The 18410-nt window shown below is 45.5% G+C and overlaps 1 protein-coding gene and 3 non-coding genes across 7 annotated transcripts; all 4 read right to left on the reverse strand.

Annotated features, from left to right (window-relative positions):
• Positions 1–1004: 1004 nt before the first annotated feature.
• NCL (nucleolin) lies at positions 1005–10441 on the reverse strand. 4 transcript variants are annotated; one of them, XM_061188440.1, is made up of 14 exons: positions 10272–10441; positions 9056–9172; positions 7353–7815; positions 6771–6983; positions 6575–6661; positions 6249–6390; positions 5488–5612; positions 4455–4578; positions 3785–3942; positions 3167–3290; positions 2851–2984; positions 2193–2319; positions 1640–1863; positions 1005–1459 (listed from the first exon to the last, which is right to left on the reverse strand). In XM_061188440.1, exons 1-14 carry the CDS (start codon positions 10287–10289, stop codon positions 1383–1385), a joined length of 2133 nt encoding a protein of 710 aa, XP_061044423.1. In that variant the 5' UTR covers positions 10290–10441; the 3' UTR covers positions 1005–1382. The 4 variants fall into 4 exon arrangements, with proteins under 4 accessions (XP_061044423.1, XP_061044418.1, XP_061044409.1 ...); XM_061188435.1 differs by having other exon boundaries at positions 7353–7830; XM_061188426.1 differs by lacking the exon at positions 10272–10441 and adding an exon at positions 9368–9451.
• Positions 2001–2134, reverse strand: LOC133079148 (small nucleolar RNA SNORA75). Its single transcript, XR_009698064.1, has one exon. It is a non-coding gene; the product is annotated as a small nucleolar RNA SNORA75 (small nucleolar RNA).
• On the reverse strand, positions 2692–2771 carry LOC133079190 (small nucleolar RNA SNORD20). Its single transcript, XR_009698078.1, has one exon. It is a non-coding gene; the product is annotated as a small nucleolar RNA SNORD20 (small nucleolar RNA).
• On the reverse strand, positions 6465–6534 carry LOC133079183 (small nucleolar RNA SNORD82). Its single transcript, XR_009698076.1, has one exon. It is a non-coding gene; the product is annotated as a small nucleolar RNA SNORD82 (small nucleolar RNA).
• Positions 10442–18410: the final 7969 nt, after the last annotated feature.

The raw sequence follows: 18410 nt of genomic DNA on the forward strand, positions 1-18410 counted from the left end.
ACAGTAGGCTCTCCAATGGTTCATTTTAGTTTTTAGGTTTGCCTGACCAGAGGATGTCCCTCTGCTGGCTTGATTTTTCTTCCCAGCAGCACCCAAACTTCCAGTCTTCCACCCCTTCAAACCAGGTTATCTGTCCTGGTCTGCGCCTTTAGTACTTACAACGGACTTGACTTGGTGAGTGGTGCATGATATGCACAAGGTTTAGATTCCCTCATCCTGCCAGCAGCTCATAACCAGGACAAAACTAATTCAAATCCTTTAGTTTGCCCTCTAGTCTACCAGTACCATACTCTTGAGTTGGCACTTTCATTCTGTACCATCTTGCGCACCATTTTTCAACTAAATATATCATGTTAATCGCTTGACCTAGGCCTTTCACGTGACCTTCAATTGGAAGTGGGGGGTGGGCAGGGAATGCTTAATAAGCCAGAATGTCTGCGTTCTCATCATAGTGCAAAACCAAAGGCCTTTCTTGTTGGTTTAACCCGAGGGTGCTGGGGGAATTACAAAAGATATTAGGTCCATCGGCTAGACTGGTAGTTTCCTCTCCAGCCTCACAGTCCCAAAGCCTCCATTTTGGCCCATTCATCCAGCAGGAATTATACTCATCAGTCATTGCTCTCGCATGCATACCTATAGGAGGCCGGACCAAAGTGCTCCTGGCCCTCTTTCCAAAGCACTTTTTCAGGACACCTGACCCCTCAGGCCTGTTTCTAAGTGGGATAAGGCCACAGTGGACTTCCAATGAGCCTTTCACGTGACATACACAGGGCTGCAGAAAGTTGGTCACCTCACCAGCCATTTCACCAAAACTTACGGCTGGGATACTTGAAACCAAAGCATAAGCATTTTCACAGGGGGTGGAGGAGATCTGGAGTGGCAGAACTGATTTGCCATGCTCCACTCTCAGTGATATTCCAGGAGAAACACTCTAGAACAGGAAGTACAAGTCTGGCACCAGAGTTTAGGACTTTTAATTTGTCCCAAAGTTGCTAAAGCAAAAATCATGATAAAACATTCTGCTTTCCTTTATAACCCACCAACGCAAAACAAAAACAAAAACAAAAACAAAAAACCAAAACCAAAAAACTCCGTAGGAAAAAAATGGTTTTGTACATGGGAGGAAACAATATAAATTCAAAACTTACAGATAAGGGTTAGCTCTATCACTCATCTCTTTAAAAAGTTTTTACGAATATCCAGTCAACACCAACAGGGTTATCTCCTTTGAAATGTTATCTATACGGATTTCCAAGTAGACCACAGGGCTGTATACTGTCTTGGAATGTCCTCAGAAGGCTCCGTCATTGAGCAGGTAACAGAGTAAAAACCTCAGAGTCCTTTCTTTCAAATGGAAGAGGGAAAGACAGGGATAGAAGAAACTATTCAAATTTCGTCTTCTTTCCTTGTGGCTTGTGGTCTCCTCCTCCTCCTCTGCCTCCTCGGAAGCCGCCTCGCCCTGCAGGAAGGCAAGCCATCACTGAAGAGTGGCTGCAAAGCTGCCAGTTATCCCCTCCCCAGCAAGATGAGTGAGGACGTGGGGACTGATGCAGGAACCTGGACCTGCAGGCTCAGGTTCGAAGTGCACTGCCACGTGCTATCCAGTGTACACAGTTGGGTAGGCCACCATGCTCCTTACCTCCAAAGCCTCCCCGGCCTCTGCCACCAAATCCACCTCGGCCACCTCTGCCACCACCTCTGCCACCGAAGCCACCTCTGCCTCCTCCTCGGCCACCGAAGCCACCTTCACCCTTAGGCTTGGCCCAGTCCAAAGTAACTTTGTTTCCATCAATTTCACCATCTTCCATGGCCTCCTTGGCAGCTTTGGCCTCTTCCTCACTGTTGAAGTCTACAAAACCAAACCTAAAAACACCAAACGAAATTGCCCATTATAAAGCCAACACATGGAACAAATGCCAAGTTACTCTCACCTGTTGGATGGTGATACTTAACTGGGAAAAGACCCAGGTGAGGGCAGTTCCCTATGGAAAACTGAAACAGAATGTCCCACAAAACAGCTGAATATACCTCTGTGAAGACAGAAGGCAACAATGCTAGCTCTGTGAATTGTCTCTTCTTCTCGTGCGAATCCTAAACTGTCACCGATCGACAGAAAGGAGCTCAATGAGAAGACGTCTTAGGTGGGAGCTCTCCACCTGGTGGACGCCACACGTCCCCTGCATCTTACTTACCCCTTGGAGGATCCAGTCTCCCGGTCAGTGACTATCCTTGCACGAATAGAGCCATCAAACGACTCCTTTAATGTCTCTTCTGTAGTATCCTCAGACAGACCTTTGACAAACAGAGTTTTGGATGGCTCTGGGAAAGAAAAAATAAAAATTGTACTTTTTATTAAAGTCATAATTCATGACAACATGCTGGACTTGCAGGTTGCAGTCTAGTGTCTGACTACTGGCTAAGAATGCTCATCTTAGCAAAAGGTAGCCTCTCACCTTGAGTGTCTGAGGAAAAGCAGGTAAAAGCAACTTGGCCAACTAACGTTTAAAGTAAAGGGCTTAGATCAAATGCCATGTCAAGTTTACACTGATCACCAGAGCAGTTGAGAATCTTTTATGGAAAACAGGAGAAGCAGCAACCCAAGCCAAGTGAAAGTAGTTCTAAACCAGGCAGCTACAAACACCATATAAGACAGTAAACCCCTGGCAAATGTGCTGCTCAGTGTTGACTTAGCTGGATCAGAACTTGACTATCTAGAGGACTTTTCTTGAGATTTCATCAGTTATTTCTCAGATAATCAGTCATCATATCCAGTATCATTTACTCAGCAGCAACAGAAACATTCTAGATCTGAGGACGCAACCACAACATCTTGTTAATGAAGTAACTTACGGCTTCTTGCATTAGGGGATCCCCTGGGTCCTTGCAACTCCAGCCTGATGGCTCTGCCCTCAATTTCCCTTTTATTACATGAATTTAAAGCTTCTTTAGCATCTTCAAATGACGCAAATTCTATAAATGCATACCTGAGGATAAAGAGTCAACATTTAGAGTAAGTTACCAAGCGCACAGCTCCTCTGATGCCACCAAGCCTTTTTCTTGAAACACTTAAACGGTGCACCTTCTACTAATGGCCAGGAGAACATGATTTTACCTCCACAAGATACTCTTAAAAGCCTGTAACTGACAAAGATACTAATTATTTTACCCTTTAGATTTGCCATTCTGGTTCTGGGGCACTTTGATAAACGTTGCCTTCTCAAATACTTCCTGAAGAGTTTCTTCCGTTGCACTATAGGAGAGGTTGCTTAAAACCAGGGTTTTTGATTCACCTACAAATAAAGACATGTCAAATTAAGACTGAAGCAGTAGTTCCCAACTACAGTCACAGCTATACATTGTTCTTAAAGAATTTCTGTGCTTGGGAGAGTTAACACACCAATGTTGATACAAGTGGAACCCTACTTGGTATTCAACATATCAAGTACCTACTGTGTACTGTTACATGCTGCTTCCTTCCACTCCTACTGTTCAGATGTAAGCTGACTGCAGCCCTGTGTCTTCCTAGCATATTCTAATTTTTAAATGCACACGATCTAAGTCCTTTACAGTATAAAACGTGCAAAGGATGCTAGATTTATCTGTGTTCTAGTACAAAGATTTCATATAGCTCTCATTCAAGACACTCAATTACAAATACAGGTATAACTTGCTGATCTACATCTATATCCAATTTATCAGTCAACTTTATAAAGTACAAAGATGCAAAGGATTTCTTTTCCCTCCATCAATTCCAGAACCCTGTAGGAAGCCTATAAATTCTTACCACTCCAAGTGCTATTCTTTCCACCTCTATAGTCTTGACTTTGACCTTTCTCTCCGGTATAGTACAGGGAAATGGATCGCCCATCTATCTCTGTTCCCTGCTTTTCTTCCAAGGTTTTCTCTGCATCAGCTTCTGTCTTAAATTCAATATAAGCAATCCTACAAAAGGAAAAAACGTTAAGAACTCACTTGATTTTTAAAACCATATTAATTCTCTAACACAAATGTTTTTAATCTCAGCAATATGCCCGTATTTCAGATGAGTACAATAAAAATGTCCTTTGTTTTATAGTAATTGAAATGTTCAAGGTTTCTGCCATCTTCCACTTTTCAATTTAAACTTTCCTCCCACTACAGAAAGTTTGCCAAACACTTCTAGAAAATTTGTTCACAGTAAGTCCACCTCACTACAATAATTATTTCCAAAACATTTACTGTAAGCTAGGCACATATATAGTATTTTATACATTAGCTCATCTTATAATAAAATCACTCTATTTTATCACTTAAAGTACATTATCCCCACTGTACAGATGGGTGACTGACATAGGTTACAGAATAATTAATTTGCCCAAAATCACAAACACAGGAAAATTAAATCAACATTTCTTTTATAAATTAGTAAAGTTCATTGATTTTAATGAAAACACTGCAGCAGACACAAAACATACCCTTTACTCTTTCCATCCTTGCTGACTAATCTGATCTCCACAGCATCTTCAAACACTTCTTTTAATTCTTCCTGAGTAACTTTATAAGGAAGATTTTTAGCCAAAAGTGTTCTCGCATCTCGATCTAGATTAAAAAACAAAAACACAAAAATGAACTGGATGGCTTAAAAGACCATTTTTCCCCCAAAGATCACCAAAGACTGACCAATGTAAAAGTTCTGTTTAAGAAATAATTTTGAGGGACTTCCCTGGCCGTCCAGTGGTTAAGACTCTGCACTCCCAATGTAGGGGGCACGGGTTGGATCCCTGGTCAGGGAACTAAGATCCTGCGTGCCACACAGCACAGCCAAAGAAATAAAAATAAAAAGGTTAAAAATAAAAAAAAAGAGATTCTGCAATGTAGGAGGCACTCTGCTATTATAGAGATATAGCAGTGGCAAAACAAACTGCTGTCACAGCTGACAACGAACTATGCACTGAATATTTAAAATACAGCTAAATATTATGTAGTACATAGAGAGGAGATGTTCAGTATTTTTCAATTAAAAAGATCATAAAAAAAAAAAGTGTAGGGAATTCCCTGGCGGTCCAGTGGTTGGGACTCCGAGCTCCCACTGCAGGGGGCATGCTTCGATCCCTGGTCGCAGAACTAGCATCCCGCAAGCTGCACGGCCGAAAAATTTTTTACTTTAAAAAATTAAAAAATAAAAAGATTATAAACACACACTTGAAATGTTACAAGTGCATACAGAGAAGGATAAAAGATGCAAAAGGAGTAGTTAGGGATCTGCTCTAGGTCCAGTGAGGAAAGGATTCTGTATTAATTTAGGTACATCTAACCAATTATTTTTTGATTAAGTCTAGCAAGCAGTGCCAGGCCCTGTTGTAAACATTTAACATTCTAATTCATTTAATCCTCACAACATCATGAGGAAGCCAAAGGAAAAAAAGTTAAACTACTTACCCTGGCTTGTCTACATTAGATTAATACATACCATTAACAAGTATCATCATTACGTAAAACTTTACATACCTTTCTTACTGTCTTTTCCCTTTGGTTTTTCTAGTTTAATTTCATTGCCAAAGACTTTTAAACCAGTGAGTTCCAAGGCTTTTTCCAGGTCTTCAGCAGATTCAAAATCCACATAGCCAAACTTCCTTTAAGGCGAAAAGGACAAAAAAAAAAAAAAAAAGTTACAGGTGGGGGGAAAAAACAAAAAACAAAAAAACCCACCAAACAAGAGCCACGTAACACATATTCTGGGCGAACAGTAACACTAATATGACGGTGCAAGCAAGGATTAAAAAGCACCTATACAATTAACAAAATTGAGTTAGGCTCTTTTAAGCTGAGGCTACAGAGCAGGATCTAAGTACCAAGACCTGATGCAAGTTCACCTCTGAGATCTTCATTAGTTACACTCCGCCTTAACAACTGATAGTAGATGACAAAAAAACCTGTTAAAGCACTAAGATAGGAAAATCCCGTCTGATTAAAAGCATTCACTATTATGGCTTCTCAGGTCTAATAGATACTTCTGGGATAAGCATCAAATCTCATTATTAGAAACTAGACCGTGCTATATCAAAAGTTAAGGAAGATTAAGGAAATTTCAATTTGGGGGGTTTACAATTTGATAGTCCAATGATTTAATTCATTAATGTCTAATCTTTGAAGACTTTAACATACTCACATTTAAGGATAATGGGCTAAGGTTCTAAAAGGGGAAGGAAAAAGCATTAGCAGACCCACGAGTATCATGCAGAACTACGGCGTAGCTCCCCCATACTTACCTAGACACACCAATTCTGACATCAACAACTGCAAGATCATTTTTAGCAAAAAGGTCACTGATACCCGTTTTCAATTCAGGAGCAGATTTACTGAAGTTCAGGTTTCCAACAAAAAGATTGAAAGATGTAGTTGGTTCTGTGGCTGTACAAAAAATTTACTCAAATTAGTCTATTTTCCAGTATATTTGACTATTAGTCAAATTATTTCTGTACATAGCACATCAGCACATTGCAATATAACATCAGGTTTCAGTATTAAGTCCCTTTGTTGTTCATCACTTGTGCTATTAGGTGTTATTTCCCAACCTCCCAATTCTCTAAGTTACCTTCCACTTTCTGTTTCTTGGCTTCAGGAGCTGCTTTTTGTTTGGTCATTTCCTTCTTTCGTTTTCCAGGTGCTTCTTTGACAAGTTCTGGTCAAGATTTCAAACAATCTATGTCATCCACAAGTAGCCACACATACCCAAGCATCTCCTTTAAACAAAACTCATGCCAATGTACTTCAGAATCTAACTTGATTACCTTCCTCCTCCTCGTCATCCTCTTCCTCCTCCTCCTCGTCATCCTCTTCCTCCTCCTCGTCTTCATCCTCCTCCTCCTCGTCATCCTCCTCATCCTCATCGTCATCCTCTTCATCTTCATCTTCAGCAGTGCTCTTTGCCTTCACAGGAGCAGCTTTTGCTGGAGCTTTCTTTCCTTTGGCTGGTGCAGTCTCCGTAGCTTCTTCTTCAGAGTCTGAAAGAGAAGCCACCTAGTCAAAAACTCAGAATTATCCCAGTTCTATTCCTAGTCCTAGGAAAAGCCAAAAGAAAATAAATGTAATCTTGTCCATGCCAGTGTGCTTAGTTAGTTGCTATGGCAAGAATTAACAAATCACTTGGAAGCAAAATTCTACACTGTGAAAAATACAGGATGAGCTGTTTGAAGCATGTTACTCAGGAGCAGGCAATCATGCATGGGTACCACACAGGCACCACTAGTGCACCACAACCAGCCCAGAGAATCCCTGGGATGATTCGTCAGGAGTATCGCATTACCACCCACACCTCGCCCCTAATGTATCTTGCAAACAGGAGCCCAAGGACTCCCAATACAATGCCTTACCATCCTCGTCATCCTCATCCTCCTCGTCGTCGTCTTCATCGTCATCTTCGTCCTCGTCATCCTCATCATCTGAGGCAGGAGCAGCAGTTGCTTTCATCACCGCTGGCTCGAATTCATCCTCCTCCTCCTCTTCATCATCCTCATCCTCCTCTTCACTGTCGTCTTCATCTTCCTCATCACTGTCTTCCTTCTTGGCATTCTTGCCGTTCTTTGCTCCCTTGGCTGGAGCGGCTGCTCCCTTCTTACCAGGGGTTGCTACCAATGCTTTGCCTGGTGTGGCTCCCTTTTTGCCAGGTGTTGCTACTGCTTTGGCAGGTGTAACCGTCTTCTTGGCTGGCGTAGCGGCTGTCTTTTTGCCAGGGGTGACAACTGCTTTCTTTGCCGGTGTGGCAACTGCAACCTTTTTTGTTGGGGAAACCATCATCTTCTTTGCTGGAGTTGTGGTAGCCTTTTTGCCTTTTTTCTGAGGAATAACAACCTTAAGAATAAATAAAAACCAACATAGGCCTGTTTCCAAACTCAGAGAGCCTTGGTCCCATAAATGAATGCTAAATTCTAGCACTGCCTCTAGTTGAAAACCACATGCACTAGATGTTAGCAAGTTAAGCTACAGGGTCAAGTAACATGTCCTTCTGTACGCTTGAAGCCACAGTCCTCATCCTGCAGCACACCCTAACACGGACTCTGAAAATAGACTGTCTGGATGCCACTGCGTGGGCTTAGGCAAAGTTTTAAAACTTAATCTTAAGCCTCAATAGTTTTCCCATCTGAAAATAACTCAACTTTATACGTTGCTTTACGGATTGAACTAATGTATGTAATTAAAAGCCTTACACATAGAAAGGACTACCTGTTAAGTGTTATTAAGTTATTTGGGGCTCTCACAGTGGGTGGAGGAATAAAGTTCACTGAATGCTCATTCTTAGGACCAAAGAGAAAATGAACATCAAATAGTCAAGCTGTACAGTCAATCGTTGCAAAATTAATACAAAGAGTGAACACATTAGCTTGATAAAAAACTGTCATTTATCTACATTTAAGTCACACTCAAAACCACATTTTGTTGACTATTGGTTTTATCAGGTTACGTGTGTCAAAATAAAATCTTTATTAAATTCTAAATAAGAAATATGAGCAAATACAGCAATTAGTTGTCTTTACAGCGAGCCAACAGTAGCTGGAAGTGCTAATTAAGTGCTAACACAATGGGAGGTGGCAACCCTCAATCCACACATTGTAACAGTGTTTAGTATTATCAAGCCCATATAGAATAACAGAGACCAATTAATCCTACCTAGAGACTAGAAGAATCTGTTAAGGCTAACCTCAGACCTAAATATAATGCTCAAAGCTGCCACTCGCAGGACAGTTAACTGTCCAGGCTGTTTCTCCAGCTGGTACGTGGGGCTAATGTGTTCAAAGTGGAAAACTAATAATATATTATTGCATTATATCACACCAAGCCCTGCAGAGGGCACATGAAAACTCCACACCTTTCCTCTCAAGTTCATTCAAACACTTACTCTTATGGTATCTTGACAGGTCAATAAAAACTTTGTGAAACGCTGGACCATTACAACAGGTCATATATGAATGAATATAATCCTATTTTTTCCCAGTATTTTCAGACATCCAATACCACGTGCTTTTAACTCTCCATTTTGTAGTTTAACACAATTCTGCATTGAACTATATACAATTACCTCTTCTCCACTGCTATCATCCTCTTCATCTTCTGACATTTCCTCATCTTCACTATCTTCTTCTACCTCCTTTGGGGGAGGAGCCATTTTCTTGGGGTCACCTTGATTTTTACCGGCCTAAAACGGACACATTACACATTACACCTCCCACATTTCAGGCCATTCTTCAGAGTAAAACTGCAGTCATCTCCCTCAGAACCCGCTCTTCATACTGTTAAGTACAATTCACGTAAAAACTACTCTTCATACCAATGTTAACAGATGAATCCTCAACTTCCCACATATTTCCTGTCAAGTTCTTCAAAAACCAACCTTAGGATAAAAACGCAACTTCAAGAAAACGGTCTCTCTCTTCTTGCTGCCTCCTTTAAGCACACCCATTTTAAAAACTATACATCCAGCCAGAATCGAACCTTGCATCGCGGCACAATTTTTCAATAGAGCCTACAATCGGACCACTGTAACAGCTAACAATCCATGGCCCTTCACCCGGGGAAAACCACCTTAAAAAAGCCTTTGGGGTAAGTTGTGGCACCGAATCCCACCACCCTCGTCTGAATTTGAATTAGGGCAGTCTTAAAAAAAAAAAAAAAAATCCACGTCTTAACCTTTAGTCTTCCATTAAGTTTTCCTTTCCCAGGTTATCAACCCCGCCCCTTTCATCCCCGGCAGGGCCACGTGGGGGTAAGTCGCAGGCCACCATGTGCGCGCAGCCCGGCGCAAAAAGCACGCGGCAGGGCCTCCTTCCGGAGCCCACCTGCCGCCCGCCCGCCCGCCCGCCCGGAGCTGAGACCCCGTCTGCCGCCGCTCTCCGGCCCAGGGTCCGGGGCCCTCAGCAGGCACCAGGACCCACGCGGCGCGGCCCACGTGGCGGGCCGCGAGCCGGAGCACGTGCGTCAGGAGGCGGGGCTCCGCTCGGGCCCGTCGCAGGAGTTTGGCCTCATCCGTCCGGGGCCCAGCGCCCCCTTCCCGCGCTCAGCCCCCAAGTCCTTCCCCGCCGCATCCACCATCCGCGGCACCTGCCGAAGCTCTTCACGTCGCTATCACACAGCCAAAAACCGCGAGACCTCCCAGCTAATCGCGCGAGACTTCCCGCACTATGGCGCCCTCGAAGGCGCCCGGGACGGCGCGCAGGCCCTCCTCCTAGCGGCGCCGCGCGCGCGCTCCTCGGAAAACAGGCCTTGACGTCCGTGCTCGCGCAGGCAAGGCCTCTTACCTTTGCAAGCTTTACCATGATAGCTGCTATGACTGCGGAGTGTGTGCCGAGCGAGTGGCGCAGATGAGCCCAGAGGAAACGAAGCAACGTCGATGGCGGCCGCTGATCGCAGAGCTCGTACGCTTGGCTGCCAGCTAGAGCTCGAGACTGAGGCGAAAGACTGAGCCTGCCCAGTAATCGCCTCTGGAAAGGCGACGACGGCGCCCTCGTGACTCCGCCGCGACCAACCAGAGTTCGCGTCCCTCCCATAAGCCAATCGCGAGCCTCTACCTGAGAACGGCGCGGGGCGGGGCACGGGCAGGAGTGGGCGGGCAGAGGAGGCCAGAGAAGGGGGGAGGGGATTCGTGGCGGCGGCCTGGGGGCGGGACTCGCTTTGTGCAAGGCCAGCGCTGATTGGGCCGTGGGCGCGCGGTTCCCGGAGTGCCCATCCACAGCCCGCGCTCGCGGCGCCTGCGCCATGGGACGGACATTTTTGGCGCCGCGTGTTCCTAATTCCCGGGCGGTGGGTAGCGGTGGTTTCCGGCTCCCTAGTGTGTCCGGGTCTTGTCGACTGTGGAGGTCTTGAGTTTCCTGGGCGGCTTCACGCGCGACCCCGGCCCGCACTCCACGCAGAGCCTCCTGGAGGCAAGAAAGATAAGAGTTTGCCCCGTTTTCTAATTAGCCCGAGACCGTCGGGAATTCAGGGTCCACCGCGTTGAGGGCCCACTTTCGTCCCGCCCGCTAACGAACGAGGAGCCAGAAAGTCCCCGTCTGCCGGTGACTCCCCCCGGGCCACGTGCCTGACGCTGCCTTCTGAGAGCTGCTGATATAGACAGTCGCGTATGTTTGTGAGGTTTACTGTGAGCAGCGCACAAACATAATATTTAATCTCAAGAAACCTCATGCACTAGGTAATTTTACCAGTGGGAAACACCCTGGTGGTCACTGGATGTTACAGCTGCGGGGTGGGGAGAAGAACTTGGTCAGGCCAACCACAGTGCAGGGCCTTTGACCCCTCAAAAGTTCCCTCTTTGTTATTTGGGACTAAAGCAGCTATTTAAAAATGGTGGCTGCTAAATCAGTGTCACCAGATGGTCTAGGAGTCAATCAAAAGAGTCAACGGAAGGTTACCTTGTTGGCGGAAGCACAGAAAATTGCCTTTGCGTTGTGTTTTTGCCAATTATTCAGATGGGTCACTGTGGCAAAACTTAATTGGTGTCAAACTTAACCTAGAGCACTTTCTTCAGTTTTGAGCCTGCCCAGGTAGGATGGTTACATCATGAGCACCTGGTGCCTGGTACAAAACCAAGATACCTTTAGCTGTGATGATATTTCCCTAACTGAACTAATGTTCAGAATCACCTCTGGAGTTTCTAATTAAAGAGGTGTGGCATTGGGCCCAGGATTTTGTATTTTAACAAGGGCTGGTGGGGATTCTGTGAGCAATCAAGTTATTTTGCAATTCTTCCTAGAAGGCTCCTGTGACTGAGTGAATAGGAAACTCACAGCTACCCACTGGGGCTCTCTGATCAGGGAGGAAGCTGGGGCCAGTTCTCTGGTCTGCACCCTGCTTTCTGATGATCTGTGGAGAGCACCCTGAGGAGGTTCTCATTTTGAACTCTGGGATGGGGACCAAGGGGACACTTACTGGGTGACGGGGGACAGAAAGAACAGCATAAGCCAAGGCATGGTGGAATAAGACCCCCGTGTTTGCAAGCAGTTTGGCACAGAGCAAGCTTGGGGCACTCATGGGAAGAGGCTGGAGAGAGCAGTGCATGATCAAGTGACAGGGATGAGTTACAGAAATACTGGCTTGGCTGGCTTGTCATTCAGATCTCAGTTTATATCACCTCTTAAGAGGCCTTTCCCCAACCCTCCAATGAAAAGTGCCACCCAGAGGCTCCCTACCACATCACCCTGAGTCCTCTGCAGGTACTTACCACTACCTGGCATTTTTCTTGTCTGTTTACTGTCTGTTTGCTCCTTCCCCAGCCACGAAAACACAGACTTTGTTCTTTGCTATATTCCTGGCGCCTCAAGCATTGCCTGACATAAGTAGTGGTGAAAATTATTTGTTGAGTGAATGAAGTACTTAGGTAAAAGGAGCAGTGGAGAAAGCCAGTATAGCTTAGTGTTCAAGTGCCTTGCTTTGGAGTCAGCCTGGGATAGAAAAACAGTAATAGCTAATACTTATATAATACTTATGAAGTTCCAAGCACTATTCCAGTTCTTTATAGATAATATATATATAAATTCATTTACTCTTACAAAAAAATTATCACTATTTTATAGAAACTGGGGCATAGATAAGTTAACTTGTCTAGGGTCACATAGCTAGGAACTAGGATTTAAATTGAGACCCTGCTCTGTCATCCCAGTTTCTTTATAAAATGCGTATAATAATAGTACCTGACATTTGGGTTGTTCTGAGTATTAAGTGAGATGTGTAATAAGCCCTCAGTGTTAGCTATTACTATTGACAGACTTCGTGACTTGAATAGAGAGGGAGAACAGATCATTTATTTCCATTATCTGTTAAGTGTGTGTATGTATGTGGAGTGACACCAGCAGGGCTGCGGGTCTGGGGGAAAGCTCCTGAGTTCAATGTTGGACATGATGCATGCATAAGAAATACCCATCGCTTTAGGCCAGGTGTCCCCAACCCGCAGGGGACCGATACTGGTCTCCGGCCTGTTGGGAACTGGGCCGCACAGCAGGAGGTGAGCAGCGGGTGAGTGAGCGAAGCTTCATCTGCCGCTGCCCGTCGCTCACATCACCTCCTGAACCATCCCGTCTCCCCACCGCACCCCCCGTCCATGGAAAAACTGTCTTCCACAAAGCCAGTGCCTGGTGCCAAAAAGGTTGGGGACCGCTGCTTTAGGCAGCTGGCTCTATGGAGGTGGTCACACAGCTGCAGACACAGATGGCATGAGGGACCAGCCTAGCATAGCAGCCAGAGTGAGGAGAGGAGAAGGCTGGGCAGACCCAGACCCAGTGGTGGGAAACATCTAGGGTGGGAGAAGGCCCAGAGGCAGAAGCCAAGCTAGAAATGGGGAGTTTTGGAAGCCAAGGGAAGAAAGGGTTTCAAGAAAAAAGGAAGAAAACAGTATCCACTGCCACAAAAAGTCAAATAAGGTGAGGCCTGAGAGGGTCTACTGGATTTGGTATTAAAAGATGTTGGAGATTTTGGCAAGTGTGATGGGGTAGAAGCCACACTGCTGCGGATGGAGAAGTGGCAGTGCTAAGTGTAGGGCCCCTGTAGGAAGCACTCCTGGGAGAGGGAGTGGTCGCAGCTCAAGCTTCCCCATAGCTTATAGCCTATGGGGAGGGACCCAGTAGAGGGAGAGCTGGAAGCTTAGAAAAGAAACAAGAGGACAAGATTAAGTGAGTGAGGATTCCCAAATGAAGGGGCTACCCCTTGGTCCACACCAATTTGAGACTAAAGGTAAGCGTACCTGTGTAACTAACACAGAAGAGTAAGCCAGAATGTAGGCTCTGGGGGGCGGAGCTTGCTGCCAGGATGGCTTAGTGCCTCTTAAGTGCCCAGACAGTGCCTGGTGCATAAAAGATGCTTAGGAAATGTCCATTCAATGAATGGAGTATCGTGTGACAATTACGATAATTCCTGTCTGCTGCTGCCTTCTTTTGGAAGAATAGGGCCCCCCGTGGCCTCAACTCCCTTCTGTACATACCCCCACCTCCTGCCCCTCTGCTTGGGGTACCCTCTCTGGTTTTGGTTCCACCTCCCGGGGACGACTGTCCCCTGACAGCGCCCAAATCAGGGTCTCTGCGCGAGCCTCTTTCCTCCCGGGCTCCAGGCAGCTCCCTTTGGTGTCCTATAGATCTTCAAATTCCAGGCGTCACAAACTGAATTCAGCTTCTTCCTCCGCTCTGAACCGCCATCTTTCATACCTTCGTAAACAAGACCCAGCAACCGGCCCTCCCAGCCCAGGGCCAGACACAGTCTTAGACCCGACCGTCCCCCTCAGCCCCCACGGCAGGGGCTTCCCACAGCCTGGCCCTTGGGAGTCTTTGGAATCGCTCCCCTACTTTTCCCACAGCTTCCTTCTTACTTCGAGCTTCATCATCCTGCCTAGATTAAGGCAGCAATTCTGAATTGGCCTCCCTGACACCAGTCTTGCCCCCCATCTTAATTTATGTGTAGCCACATCAGTTTTTTTTGTTCTTTTGGCTGCGCCACGCAGCTTGCAAGATCTTAGTTCCCTGACCAGGGATTGAACCCACACCCTCGGCAATGAAAGCGCGGAGTCCTAACCACTGGACTGCCAGGGAATTCCTGCCACATCAGTTTGTTTTATCAACAGATACAAACACATTCTAATAAATAAAAGATTTCAATGACTTCTCCTACCCGGCAGGGTGAACCCCCAGTGCCGCAGCCCACCAATGAAAGCCCACTTCCTGCTGCAGAGAAGGGGACTAAGGTGAGGCGAGCGAGGCATTTGTCTCAGGAACAAGATCTAAGGGGCACCAGAAACTGAGTGATCAAGATGAGTAGTATTTCAGTGCAGTATTTTTTCATTAACGTGAAAAATACACAATGAACATAAAATCGAATTTTAAAAACCCACAGGATGAGAATTACTGATATTTCTTTGGCCTCAGGCTCCACTATGGCTTACACAACACTATTATTGATCCTGTGTTCATTTTAAAACTTCATATTTGGGGCTTCCCTGGTGGTGCAATGGTTGAGAATCCGCCTGCCAATGCAGGGGACACGGGTTCGAGCCCTGGTCTGGGAAGATCCCACATGCCGCGGAGCAACTGGGCCCGTGAGCCACAACTACTGAGCCTGCGCGTCTGGAGCCTGTGCTCCGCAACAGGAGAGGCCACGATAGTGAGAGGCCCGCGCACCGCGATGAAGAGTGGCTCCCGCTCGCCACAACTAGAGAAAGCCCTCGCACAGAAACGAAGACCCAACACAGCCAAAAATAAATAAATAAATAAATAGATTTTTTTAAAAAAACAAACTTGATATTTTGTTCATCATGAATTTCCTTGCACTACTTTTGGAAAGACTGACGTTCTTACAATATTCAGTTTTCTCTCCCGGAACATGTGTTTCATGTCTTGCATTAAAACATTGTATTGATTACTGAGTTTTTGGCCTTCAACTTTGTATACAAGTCAACTGCCTCACTTGTCTCACCCTAGTCCTGGTTCTGTGCCCAGCTGTGACCTCCAGGCTTCGGGCGACTGAACCACTGGCCTTCCCCCAATGGGCCCTCTGGCCTCTGTCCCACCTGCACCCTCTCCTGTGCTCCTTCCCCTGACTGAGACAACCTCCCCCCACCCCTGGCCTCCTGGTTGACCTTCCGACTCAGCCACCTCTTCCTGGAGACCCCCATTATCTGCAGACTGGGTTGGAAACTCATTTCTACTTGTAAAGCACCAGCTGTCACAGTGCCTGTGGGTGAGTATGCTTCCATGTCTGTTTTCCTACTCTGCAGTGAGCTTCTTGAGGTCATGTGGAATTCATTCTTTTAATCCTGGGCTCTGCACAGTGTCAGCAAACAGGTGGTGCTCAATAAATGCTGATTCAGGGACTTCCCTGGTGGTCCAGTGGTTAAGAATACGCCTTCTGGGCTTCCCTGGTGGCGCAGTGGTTGAGAGTCTGCCTGCCAATGCAGGGGACACGGGTTCGAGCCCTGGTCTGGGAAGATCCCACATGCTGCGGAGCGGCTGGTCCCGTGAGCCACAGTTACTGAGCCTGCGCGTCTGGAGCCTGTGCTCCGCAACAAGAGAGGCCGCGACAGTGAGAGGCCTGCGCACCGCGATGAAGAGTGGCCCCCGCTTGCCGCAACTAGAGAAAGCCCTCGCACAGAAACGAAGACCCAACACAGCCATAAATAAATAAAATAAAAAACAAAAACAAAAAAAACAAAACAACAGACTTCTGGAAAGTAACCCTGTGATTAAAAAAAAATAATATTTGAAAAAAAAAAAAAAAGAATACGCCTTCCAATGCAGGGGATGCGGGTTTGATCTCTGGTCAGGGAACTAAGATCCCACATGCCACGGGGCAACTAAGCCCATGCACCCTCAACTAATGAGCACTCGGGCCACAACTAGAGAGCCCATGTGCCACAACTACAGAGCTCACACCACAACTGCAGAGCCCACGTGCCACAACTAGAGAAGCCTGCACGCCACAGCAGAGGATCCTGCATGCCACAACTAAGACCCGGCCCAGCCAAAAATAAAATAAAATAAATAAATATTAAAAAGACATTTGCATTTTATAAATAAATAAATGCTGATTCTGTGACTGATGCCCATATGACTTACAGCTGTTGGAGGAACCTAGGATTAGCCACAGAGAGCTCAGGAATTCTGATGGGTTTCCAGAGACTGTGGAGAACAAGGCAGCCGCTTCCAGGTCCTCCAGTCTAACCCCAGCCCATGGCCACCTTGCCTGAGCTGGGACACCCTGCCTTTCATGAATCCCCACTGTCCCCCACTGGACCTCCTTCTCTGTTCCTGTCCATCCCTCCAGTTGTCCTCCTGGGTCTAGGAGGGTCAAAGCTGGGTCTAGGGCCCTGCCTTCATGGAAGATTGAAAGAAGGTAAGATTAAAAGTAGTTGAGGGTCTGGACTTCAGCTTTGTAGATTCAGAAACCTGAACTTTTAAAAGATAATTTATACCTCACACCTATCAGGATGGCTGCTATTTAAAAAAAGCCAGGTGTTGGTAAGGATGTGGAGAAATTTAGAACCCTGTGCACTGCTGGTATAAATGCAAAATGGTGCAGCTATTATGGAAAACACTATAGTGGTTCCTCAAAAAATTAAAAACAGAACTACTGTACGATCCAGAAATAATACTTCTGGGTATATATCCAAAAGAATTGAAAGCAGGGTCTGAAAGACATTGCACACCCTTGTTCAACAGCTGTGTTTGGCTATTATTCACAATAGCCAAAGGTCCCAGATATCCATCAATGAGTGAATGGATAAACACAGGAAAGGAAATTTTAACGCATGCTACGACATGGATGAACATTTAAGATATTATGCTAAGTGAAATAAATGAGTCACAAAAAGACACATACTGTATGATTTCACTATATGAGGCACCTAGAGTAGTCAAATGCATAGAGACAGGAAGTAGAATGATGGTTGCTAGGGGCTGGGAGGAGGGGCAATGCGGAGTTGTTGTTTAATGGGTATAGAGTTTCAGTTTTGCAAGACGAAAAAGTTCTGGAGATTGCACAGCAATGTGAATATACTTAACACTACTGAGCTGTATGCTTAAAAATGTTTAATATGGTAAATTTTATATTATGTTGCCACAATTTTCTAAAAGATAATTTAATTTTTGAATAAATACATCCAAGAAACCAAAAAATATAAAAGAATATACAGTAAAAAGTCTCTCTTGCACTCCTGTCTCCCATTCTCCTGGTTCCTATTCCTCTACCTGCACAGGTAACTGCTTTTAAAAATGTGTTAACCGGGGCTTCCCTGGTGGCGCAGTGCTTAAGAATCCACCTGCCAATGCAGGCGACATGGGTTCGAGCCCTGGTCCGGGAGGATCCCACATGCCGCGGGGTAGCTAAGCCCGTGGGCCACGGCTGCTGAGCCTGCGCTCTAGAGCCCACGAGTCACTACTGAAGCCTGTGCACCTAGAGCCCATGCTCCGCAACAGGAGAGGCCACCGCAATGAGAAGCCCGCGCACCGCAGGGAAGAGTGGCCCCCACTCGCCTCAACTAGAGAAGGCCCGCACGCAGCAACGAAGACCCAACGCAGCCAAAAATGAAAGAAAAAAAAAAAATAGGTGGAAATCTTCCTGATCTTAGGGTAGGCGATGGTTTCCTAGATATAACACCACAGGCATAAGCAACAAAAGAAAAAAAAGATACACTGGACTTCAGGAAAATAAAAAAAAACTTTTGTGTTGCAAAGTACACTATCAAGAAAGTGAAAAGATAATAATGTATAATGGGAGAAAATATTTGTTAATCATACATCTGATAAGGGGTTAGTATCCAGAATACACAAAGAACTCCTATAGCTCAACAACAAAAACAAAAACAAAACACCCAATTAAAAAATGGGCAAAGGATTTGAATAAACATTCTCCAAAGAAGATATAACAAATACTGAATAATGAAAAGATGCTCAACATCATTAGCC

Source organism: Eubalaena glacialis, chromosome 1 (assembly GCF_028564815.1).
Source record: "Eubalaena glacialis isolate mEubGla1 chromosome 1, mEubGla1.1.hap2.+ XY, whole genome shotgun sequence".
Classification (NCBI taxonomy): domain Eukaryota; kingdom Metazoa; phylum Chordata; class Mammalia; order Artiodactyla; family Balaenidae; genus Eubalaena; species Eubalaena glacialis.

What these genes read in the sequence shown, in the direction of transcription:
- NCL (XM_061188418.1), bottom strand. Translation starts at nt 9,436, where the DNA reads ATGGGTGTGCTTAAAGGAGGCAGCAAGAAGAGAGAGACCGTTTTCTTG. An exon ending in GTCAGAATTGGTGTGTCTAG is followed by an intron (nt 5,613 to 6,248) that starts GTAAGTATGGGG and finishes TTCGCCTTAAAG; the next exon opens with GAAGTTTGGCTATGTGGATT. An exon ending in AGGCCGGGGAGGCTTTGGAG is followed by an intron (nt 1,460 to 1,639) that starts GTAAGGAGCATG and finishes GCCTTCCTGCAG; the next exon opens with GGCGAGGCGGCTTCCGAGGA.